The 10811-nt window shown below is 42.3% G+C and overlaps 1 protein-coding gene across 1 annotated transcript; it reads left to right on the top strand.

Moving 5' to 3' along the window:
* Positions 1-31: 31 nt before the first annotated feature.
* LOC139946710 (CAAX prenyl protease 1 homolog) lies at positions 32-9835 on the top strand. The gene is made up of 10 exons (XM_071944363.1): positions 32-280; positions 1184-1330; positions 1986-2072; positions 2567-2683; positions 3120-3272; positions 4175-4316; positions 6287-6399; positions 7111-7347; positions 7916-8059; positions 8615-9835. Exons 1-10 carry the CDS (start codon positions 47-49, stop codon positions 8831-8833), a joined length of 1593 nt encoding a protein of 530 aa, XP_071800464.1. The 5' UTR covers positions 32-46; the 3' UTR covers positions 8834-9835.
* The last annotated feature ends 976 nt before the right edge of the window (positions 9836-10811 follow it).

Below are 10811 nucleotides of genomic sequence, written 5' to 3'. Positions count from 1 at the left end.
TCAGCTGGTGCGCGCACAAAACTTCTTTTTGTACACTCATTGAAGGATGTGGCCTGTTAGTACCAGCGAAAAAAAATGCAACGTTTGTTGGCGCGCCCTCAATCGTCTGAAAGTAGCACCCCTTTCTTTCAATAAAAGTGAGGTTCGTTTTGTTGACACGGATGAGATGGAAGTCACTGTTGAAGAGGTCTATGCTGTTGATCCTAAGACGATCTTTCAGGCGATCTTCATTTTCTTCTGGGTGGTGTACCTATGGGAATCGTACTTATCGTTCAGACAGGTGAGTGAAAACCATACAGATGAAAAACGTGCAATATGGCACCACTTTCCCTCCATTTTTTATGAATCAGAATGATGATGAAGCAAGATTGTGTATAAAAGTTAACTGATTGGTGGCGCCCTTTCCCACTGTCAGATGGTTTTCAAATGTGTTGAAAGATTGTTTCTTTCCCTTTATCAAAAGGAAAATCTCTTCCAATGAACCTATTTTAAATAAGGAAGAGTATCCATCAATAGATTCAAATGTGATGCGTATGCCGTAGAACTTCAGGATGATCAAACCCCTCCTTCATTCCGGCTCCTCCTCCGGCTCCCCTCTCCTCTGTCCTCTTGCCCTTTGACCTCCTCCCCAGCCCAGAACAGCAATGTGGTCTTCCCAACCTCCATTTCCTCCCTGATACCTAACCCCAACATGCCCAATGCCCCAACCTATCTCACTCACGAGTAGTTTTACGTCACACCTACTGAACTACTCGTAGCTGCATAGCCAGACTCCGAGAGTTTGCAAATTAGTTACACGTAGCAGATTCTTATTATGTAATACTAATTACGTATGCCGTTATATATTTATTACTTTAATTATTATACAAACGTAGTTTAAGATTGTTCACCTGCTTGCACAAGTTGCAGTTCATCATCATCATTTTCATTCGATGGTCTTTAAAAACACTGGTTGGTGGTACAATCGTCAAACTGTAATTTATACAAATATAGGACTACGTGTACATGTAGCTCATCCAGTCAATCCAAAAACATAATTTCAGACATCAGTTCTGTTGTCATTTTAGCAAATTATTTTAGACTAAAAGCAAAGGCCCAAAAGTTGGAACAGCAAACGGTTGTTCATCAAAGTCAAGACTGGATCATATTTAAAAGCATTTTCTCTTTTCAATCCCATTTCCAGAGGCAAGTGTATCGAAACACCAAGCAGGTTCCAGCCCCATTGCGTGACACCCTCGACCATGAGACATTTGAGAAGGCTCGTGTCTACCAGCTTGACAAGAGCTCCTTTGGCTTCTGGCATGGAGTCTTTTCACAGCTGGAATCTTCTGTGAGTCATCACTGAGTTTTCTATTAAACTTTAAATCTCCTTAAAGAAATAGAATAGAAGACAAGGCCTCGCCAGCGGTGTACAACAACAGTTGTTTCTAGCTGCAGAAGCAGTAAAACATATGAGTGACTGCATGCTCTATATTCTTACACCCCTGTATTTCGAAAGTCTTTTGTTCCGAAGACCCAGGCCTGTTATTACATGGAGGCCCTGCAGCCGATTTCGCGAAACGCTAGGATCAATCCTATCTCGAGTTAGGACGAGTAACTTGCCTAACTTAGGATGGGTTCAATATGTAATAATGTCTATGGATACGGAATTGAACTCGTCCCAAGTCCAAAGATTAATCCTAAGTTAGGAAGAGTTTGGTGAAATCGACGGCTGGTCACTTTTGCCTTGGCATTGGTCTTTGCCTTGGTGCATGCGCCTTCAACAGGTTCACATAAACTTCAAGATATTAAAATGGAAGTACCCTTTGCTAAAAAAGCAAATTTCAAAGATGAACTTCCAAACCTGAAAACCCCATGTAATGATTTATTCGCTAGGATTAGGATTAGGAAAATAGGGGTGTTGGACCATTCGGATGTCAGAGCATAGGTTTGTAATCTATTTGACTGAGTGTGTATCTCTAAACTTGTTTCATATTCCTCTGCAGGCCATTCTGCTCTTTGGGGGTATTCCATACATGTGGGGAGTAGCTGGAAACGTTCTTGGATACTTCAGCTATGGCCCAGAATATCAAGTAAGTTCTATTTAGGGAAACGGTTTAAAGGCAAAGTATACCTTTGGTTTTTAGAACCATTTGATTGTTTTAATCCTATATAAAAGATCTTTACAACAAAACTAATGTGTGAATATTTAATTTTGAAAGGTGGTCATGTTTTTGAGACATTGTCTCAAAAAATCCAGAGCGATTAAGTCCACGTAGGAAGAATAACTCCTGAGAAACGTTACTGACAGTAACACTTCTCAGATTCAAAGTAACTTATCTTTTTACATTTACTACATTATACTTAGAGGTGAAATGTTTCTCAATCGAAAACTGCTTTAGGCTTCTAACCAAAAGCTTGTAATAATATTTCCATCAATTTTAAGAGTGACTTCCAAATATCTAGACTTTCCCATTAATTACTGTCTTTGACATCAAAATGTCAGAATTCTTCTCAACGAAGTATCAACTGTTGTATGTGTTTTGGTTGGCATTTCTAATTTGTGAATTTATTTATTTTTCTTTAGATCGTCCAGTCTTTAGCCTTCTTGCTGCTTGCCTCTGTGTATGGTACTTTTGTCGGTCTCCCATGGACGTTGTACAGCACCTTTGTCCTGGAGGAGAAACATGGTTTCAACAAACAGGTGAAGTCTAGGAGCAAGACATTACTAGAAACATTACCACGCTCACCCCTGCATACAAGTGTGTATACGCCTGCAACCATGGACCCCCTATTGTCCCTCTTTTGTTTATACTTTTGGCAACAGCTCCCATTGGTTTTGTACACGTTTTCCAACTGTAGACCTTTCCTGAACCGTTGACCCTATTGTCCTCTTTTGTTAAAGCTACCCGGTTTGAATGTGTGTACCTACTCATGCCGAACCACTGTTATACAACTCGCCAATAGCTGGTGCCGTTCTTGTAAATGCGCACAGGCAAAGTTTGTCTGCTTACTCGTGAAATACACTTGACAGACCATTTGCTACATGTAAACAAAGCCATGAAATTGGTCTCTGGTTAAAGGCATACTCAATTTTGTGGATACTGAACTAAAATTGATTCGTTGTTCTGTACCTGCAGACAGTAGGATTCTTCGTCAAGGACCAGATTAAGATGTTCCTGGTCTCCCAAGCCCTGATGGCCCCAATCACAGCTGGCCTTCTCTACATCATCCAGATGGGTGGACAGTATTTCTTCATCTACGCCTGGGCTTTCGCTTTTGCCGTGTCCTTGGTAAGCAAGACAAGGCAGGACGCAAACTTTTTTTAAATAGAGAGGACATTTATTATTGATTGGTTTATTTCACAAATAAAAGCTTCACAGCCTTAAGGAGGCTGAATTGAGTTTTATTTTTACAACATTGAGAAAAGTTAAAAATTTTAATATATTTTAGTATAAAATGTACAACAATATGACAAAATTTTAAATTGTTTTAAAATCCAAAATACGTGGATACGACATTATTTAACAACAAAGACATCAACTCAGACATGGACAACAATGACAGCAAGAAACATGGACAACAATGACATCAACTCAGCAAAAGAAACAAAGACAGCAACGCGGACATTGACAACAGTGATAGCTAGCAACTCGACCATGGACAATAATGACAACAACCCAGACATGGACAACAATGACAGCAACAAACATGGACAACAATGACATCAACTCAACAAAAGAAACACAGACAGCAACTCGGACATTTACAACAGTGATAGCAACTCGACCATGGACAACAATGACAACAACCCAGACATGGACAACAATGACAACAAATGACATGACATTTTATAAATAATATTTATAACAAGAACTTATGGCACCCACAGGAATTGCCATAGTGCCCTGTGTTTTTCCCGTGGTGCCCTCTGCAAGGTTCCAATACAAATTCGCATTTTCCATATAGAAGTGACCCTTACCAGAGGAAACTTGATGTGGCCATTCAGGTCCCAGTCATGGCAATTGTGCCATTGAACAATACACTTACAAGCATAGTTGCTTCGTCCATTGGATGGGACATAAGGTCGTAGGTCCTGTGTGTTGTGTGACAAGCATAAAAGAACCCAGTAACAATTTTTTTTATATCCCCAACAAGATTTAGAACTCACAACCCAGTTTCTTTTATCTTTCAGATAATGATCACAATATATGCGGACTACATCGCTCCCCTGTTTGATAAGTTCACCCCCCTTCCCGAGGGAGAGCTGAGGACCAAAATAGAGGAGCTGGCACAGAGTATATCGTTTCCGCTCTACAAGCTCTACGTTGTAGAAGGTTATTATAAATGGGTTTTTTACACTTTATACACCGATGTATATGATACACTGTATACTCAGTACTTTCCTGAATTCTGTGAAACAAACCACAGCTGTTATGAAGTTATAGATACAATAATCAAATGCAGAATCCTCGAACCCTCAACTTTTGCATTGCTTGAGTGTATGTCTCACCACTAGGCCACCGAGCTAGCCCTGTGAGTCATGTGACAAAAACCACAGGCAAAACAGTCAGGTTGGATTCGAACCCTCAACTTTTGCATTGCTTGAGCAGATGTCTTACCACTAGGCCACCGAGCTAGCACTGTAAGTCATGTGACAAAAACCACAGGCAAAACGGTCAGGTTGGATTCGAACCCTCAACTTTTGCATTGCTTGAGCAGATGTCTTACCACTAGGCCACCGAGCTAGCACTGTAAGTCATGTGACAAAAACCACAGGCAAAACGGTCAGGTTGGATTCGAACCCTCAACTTTTGCATTGCTTGAGCAGATGTCTTACCACTAGGCCACCGAGCTAGCACTGTAAGTCATGTGACAAAAACCACAGGCAAAACGGTCAGGTTGGATTCGAACCCTCAACTTTTGCATTGCTTGAGCAGATGTCTTACCACTAGGCCACCGAGCTAGCCCTGTGAGTCATGTGACAAAAACCACAGGCAAAACAGTCAGGTTGGATTCGAACCCTCAACTTTTGCATTGCTTGAGCAGATGTCTCACCACTAGGCCACCAAGCTAGCACTGTAAGTCATGTGACAAAAACCACAGGCAAAACAGTCAGGTTGGATTCAAAACCTCAACCTTTGCATTGCTTGAGTGTATGTCTCACCACTAGGCCACCGAGCTAGCCCTGTGAGTCATGTGACAAAAACCACAGGCAAAACAGTCAGGTTGGATTTGAACCTTCAACTTTTGCATTGCTTGAGTGTATGTCTCACCACTAGGCCACCGAGCTAGCCCTGTGAGTCATGTGACAAAAACCACAGGCAAAACAGTCAGGTTGGATTCGAACCCTCAACTTTTGCATTGCTTGAGTGTATGTCTCACCACTAGGCCACCGAGCTAGCCCTGTGAGTCATGTGACAAAAACCACAGGCAAAACAGTCAGGTTGGATTCGAACCCTCAACTTTTGCATTGCTTGAGTGTATGTCTCACCACTAGGCCACCGAGCTAGCCCTGTGAGTCATGTGACAAAACCCACAGGCAAAACAGTCAGGTTGGATTCGAACCCTCAACTTTTGCATTGCTTGAGTGTATGTCTAACCACTAGGCCACCGAGCTAGCCCTGTGAGTCATGTGACAAAAACCACAGGCAAAACAGTCAGGTTGGATTCGAACTCTCAACTTTTGCATTGCTTGAGTGTATGTCTCACCACTAGGCCACCGAGCTAGCCCTGTGAGTCATGTGACAAAAACCACAGGCAAAACAGTCAGGTTGGATTTGAACCTTCAACTTTTGCATTGCTTGAGCAGATGTCTTACCACTAGGCCACCGAGCTAGCCCTGTGAGTCATGTGACAAAAACCACAGGCAAAACAGTCAGGTTGGATTCGAACCCTCAACTTTTGCATTGCTTGAGCAGATGTCTTACCACTAGGCCACCGAGCTAGCCCTGTGAGTCATGTGACAAAAACCACAGGCAAAACAGTCAGGTTGGATTCGAACCCTCAACTTTTGCATTGCTTGAGCAGATGTCTTACCACTAGGCCATCGAGCTAGCCCTGTGAGTCATGTGACAAAAACCACAGGCAAAACAGTCAGGTTGGATTCGAACCCTCAACTTTGGCATTGCTTGAGCGTATGTCTCACCAATAGAGGTGAGTCCCTATCCTATGTTTTAGCAGTGGGTACCGCAATGATTTATTGGTAGAGGGTATCAAATTCTCTAAATGTCCTTTTGTAATTCTAAATATACAATCAAATGTCTGATTTCTGAGATTTAACCGTCTTGCTTATTACCTGTTTTAGGTTCCAAGAGGTCTTCACATAGCAATGCCTATTTCTATGGCTTCTTCAAGAGTAAGCGCATCGTATTGTTTGACACTCTACTGGAGGACTACACCCCTGTAAACAAGGAGGAGGTACGCTGAATGTTAATTTACAAAGTTTGTTTAGATTATCTTCCCATTAAAGCCATTGGACCCTTTCGATAAACAGTATTGTCCAAGTCCCACACTTCGTGTATCACAACTTATATATAACATAACAATCCTGTGGAAATTTAGGCTCAATCGGACATCGGAGTCGGGAGAAAATAACGGGAAAACCCACTCCTGTTTTCGCGCGTTTCGCCGTGTCATGACATGTGTTTATAACAAATCCGTAATTCTCGTTAACGAGAATTTATATTGTTTTACCGTTTTCTCAAAAAGTAAAGCATTTCATGGACTAATATTTCAAGAGAAGTCTTTCACCATTACCTTTTGTAAACCCTGTAAATTATTATTTATTTTTTTTTTTCTGTACCGAAAGGGTCCAATGGCTTTAAGGGAACTTGGCAAAGCTCCCATATTAGGGAATAAAGACACCTACATGTAACTGGCAACAGCCAAGCTCTCTCATACGAACATTGGTTTAACATCTATGATTATAAATTGCAAAAGTAAAGAAATTGTGCTTCAGTAAACTGTTTGACAATACTCAAGGTAGTCGTTGTTAAATCAGCGGTTAGCTTGGTAGGACTCGAACCCACAACCTTGTGCATGTTGTGATTGCAAAACCTTAAGTCTAACCACTGAACCACAGTGACCGAGTAATCCTTCTCATTTCCAAAACTCATGAATATTCAACAGGACAAAGCTAAAGAGGCAGAGGCCAGCCCGACTTCTGAGGAACCAGACCAACCCAAGGAGAGTCAGAAGCCAGAGGAGGAGGTAAAGAAGCCAGACGAGGCTGGAGAGCCGGCCAAGGAGGATGAGAAGAAGAAGAAGAAGACGGGGTGTAACAACAAGGAAGTCTTGGCCGTCTTGGCGCATGAACTCGGCCACTGGAAGCTGAGTCATAACCTCAAGAATCTTGTCATTAGTCAGGTACAAATCCCCATCTCGCCACCCCCCCCCCCCCCCCCCCCGACCTCGTTGATAACAACACCAAGCTCAAACTCTTGTGTTCTGAACAATGTGGGTTTGAGTCCCAGTCGTGACACCCAAGACACTTAAAAGCACAATTGCATCATTCATTACATGGGACATAGTCCATAGTTCCTGAGTTCACGAGTTCACGAGTTCACTTATCCATTATTGCTGCCTCCTGCTGATGGGACGTAAAGCCTTTGAACCCGTGTATTGTGTAATGCATGCAGTGCAATTATCAAAAAGAGACGAGGTTTGCCCGGTGTTCTTTGTTTGATTGGCAGCATATTACACCGCAGCACCTTGTAAACCATAACATGGTGCTATAAAGGAATACGTTTCACAGTTCAAAAATGTAGCTCTACAGACATTGCTGGACAAAAAGAATGAGCCCCAAGGCGTGTGATAAAGTGCTATATAAAATGAGTAGGGTAGATGGCCTTAGCTTTCGATCCAAACCAGGTCTTCTTCAGATATATATAGATATTAAAAACCTAGTACACTATTATTATTTTTCTGTTTTCAGGTGAATCTGTTCCTGTGCCTGTTTCTCTTTGGTCTTCTGATTGAGAAGAAAGAACTATTTGAGGCGTTTGGTTTCTACGCCAGCCAACCCACCCTCATTGGTCTTGTCATCATCTTTCAGTTTGTGTTCTCACCATACAACGAGGTAAAATGTCAATCATTTAAAGACTGTTGTATTATTGCTGGAATATCGCTAGGATTATCCTTGTGTGCAAGCTAGCGTATCAAACCGATACGCAGGAATTGCGTGACGATACACGCATATTTCGCCCAATATTGTTTTTGTTTCGTTATATTATAAGATTACCAAAAAAATATTGTGAGGAAAGAGTTCTGCAGGAATTGCCTGCAAAAACAGGCATATTCTGCCTAATAAACACAAACAAAGTAATGATAAGTAATAATTATTTTTGTTTCACTATTTTTAAGTTTACCAAAAAAACATAAAGAGAAAATCATTCAGAATGCTTCCGATTGCACGGTAGGGCTTTTCAAGGTTTTCTTCCCACAACTGAAACTTAAAACTTCCTTCCTTGTCTTATCTCCCCCTGGGTTCTTCTTGCCTAGTGCAGTGAGTAGGTTCACTTCTCTGAGAGTCCTTGGCTTCACAACCAGAATAAAAGCAATAGAACAATCCTATGATTTTATAGCAACACTTTGTAATTAACAAAGTTTCCAATCATTCTTTTCTTCTTCTCAGGTACTATCATTCTGCATGACCGTTCTGTGTAGACGTTTCGAGTTCCAGGCCGATGCGTTTGCCAAATCGCTGCGCCGCGCCACGGAACTTCGCTCTGCGCTTATCAAGCTCCACAAGGACAACCTCGGCTTCCCGGAAGCCGATTGGTTGTACTCCACCTGGCACTACTCTCACCCTCCGCTATTGGAAAGACTGGGAGCTCTGGAAAAGACAGAATGAGAACAACATTCGGGATAACGTCAAATACCCTCTCCCCTAACTACCTGGCTAAGTCGAACCACGAACCATTCTGCCATTAGGCCAGATTTCCTGAAGGGTTAGGATTAACCTTATGTTTAGTCAATTAACGGAGCAGTATTTTGTTTAAAGCTAGAGGTGTACATTTGGAAATTCTGTCACAAGTTACTGACCATAAAAGCTTAATATTAGTAAAAACCACTGGAGAGCTGTTGAAGTTATGAAACATCGTTAGTGGTTGTTTCCATGCGATCATTTCAACGCTATCATCTTAAAATTGTGAGCATCAGTTTCATTGAAAGACAAATGACAATTCTGCTATAATAAAAACAAAATGAATAGAATTTTCGCTGTTGCAAACTGCCTACCGAGCAAAATGAGCTGTGGTATAAATGTTTAAATAGTTAAGTGCCTGTTTTTTCGTCCCTAGCAGAGTCTATCTCAGCTATAAAATGATTTCATTATAACGACTCGCTGATTATAAAGTTTGCCAACCATTCAATGAAATATTTCCATCAGACACACTGTCAAAGTTGAGAAGTTGAGGCCTAAGTTTCTTATTTCAATAGCCGACCGTGGTCAAAATAAGCTTGATATAAATGGCCACAAAATCTGTGACATAAACCATGTTTTGTTCTTTCACTAAAAAATGTCCTATGTTGGTTATGAAACGGTTGTTGTATGAATTTCACAGTATTTCAAAATTCCTTGTGTTGGTGCGAAATGGTCATAGCAATATTGTTTTTGTAAAACCTGCATTTTAGAAAGGACATATTTCTCTTAAAATAACCTGGATGTACGCACCAAGTCAAAAGATGCCGAGATAAGGCATTATAACACGCATCAGTTTTTACACGAGATATAAATTGGTTGCAGAATTGAGTTGTACGACCTTGCTGCGCTGACATATTTTAACATTTTAACATTCCTGTTCTCATTTTGTATCGTAAGGTTTCAATAAACACAATGAAGCTAAACAATGTACACACCTTGTGCATTTTTAAGTATGTATTTTTTAACACGGACACGTATACTGTCGGTTAGCAGTGGTAAACGGTAAAGGCAACTAAAGTTAAATTTAGTATCTATTAAACCGGACATGTACCTTTTGTTGAGATACAAATCCTGGGCAGCCCAAACAGCCCAATCCTGGGCAGACCCAACTGACTAATCCTGGGCAGCTCCAGCAGCCAAATTTTAGGCGGCCCCAACAGCCCAATCTAAGGCAGCCACAACAGCCCTGTTAGGCGGACCCAACAGCCCAATCCTGGGCAGACCCAACTGCCTAATCCTGGGCAGCTCCAGCAGCCAAATTTTAGGCGGCCCCAACAGCCCAATCTAAGGCAGCCACAACAGCCCAATCCTGGGCAGCCCAAGCAGCTTTGTCCAGGGCAGCCCCCAGCAGCCCATTCCTGGGCAGCCCCCAACAACCCTATGTTAGGCGGCCCCAACAGCCCAATCTTGGGCAGCCCCAGCAGCCTTGGCCAGGGCAGCCCCCAGCAGCCCGTTCCTGGGCAGCCCTCAACAGCCCAATCTTAGGCACCCCCAACAGCCCAATCCAGTTCAGCCAAAGCCTCCCAATCCTGGGTAGCCCAATCTTTGGCAGCCCCAAAAGCCTTGTCCAGGGCAGCCCCCAACAGCCCAATCCTGGGCCGTCCAAACAACTTGATCCTGAACGGCCCAAACAACTTTATCCTGAATGGCCCAAACAACTCGATCCTGAGCAACCCAAACCTAGGCAGGCTCTACGGCCCAATCCTGTGGGCAGGCCGAAAACAGCTTGATCCTAGGCAGCCAGCCCAAACAGCCAAATGTGTTTAAAGGTCGATTGCGAGTGTGGTCATCTGCGGCACTGCAGACCTCCATCCTGCTATAAGGGTTCACATGTTTTGTTTTTTCAGTTCTTAGTAATATCTACTCTTAAAAGGGGGAATCGGGTTGAAAAGAAAAACACTGAACA

The sequence above is a fragment of the Asterias amurensis genome, chromosome 14 (genome assembly GCF_032118995.1).
Source record: "Asterias amurensis chromosome 14, ASM3211899v1".
In the NCBI taxonomy this organism is placed as follows: domain Eukaryota; kingdom Metazoa; phylum Echinodermata; class Asteroidea; order Forcipulatida; family Asteriidae; genus Asterias; species Asterias amurensis.
The sequence above is the reverse complement of the archived record's forward strand: the minus strand, read 5'-3'. Positions and strand labels throughout refer to the sequence as shown.

Excerpts from the sequence above, each read along its gene's own strand:
- LOC139946710 (XM_071944363.1), top strand. The coding sequence starts at position 47 with ATGTGGCCTGTTAGTACCAGCGAAAAAAAATGCAACGTTTGTTGGCGC. Across the intron at positions 2,684-3,119 it reads AACATGGTTTCAACAAACAG|ACAGTAGGATTCTTCGTCAA; the intron begins GTGAAGTCTAGG and ends CTGTACCTGCAG. Across the intron at positions 7,348-7,915 it reads AGAATCTTGTCATTAGTCAG|GTGAATCTGTTCCTGTGCCT; the intron begins GTACAAATCCCC and ends TTCTGTTTTCAG.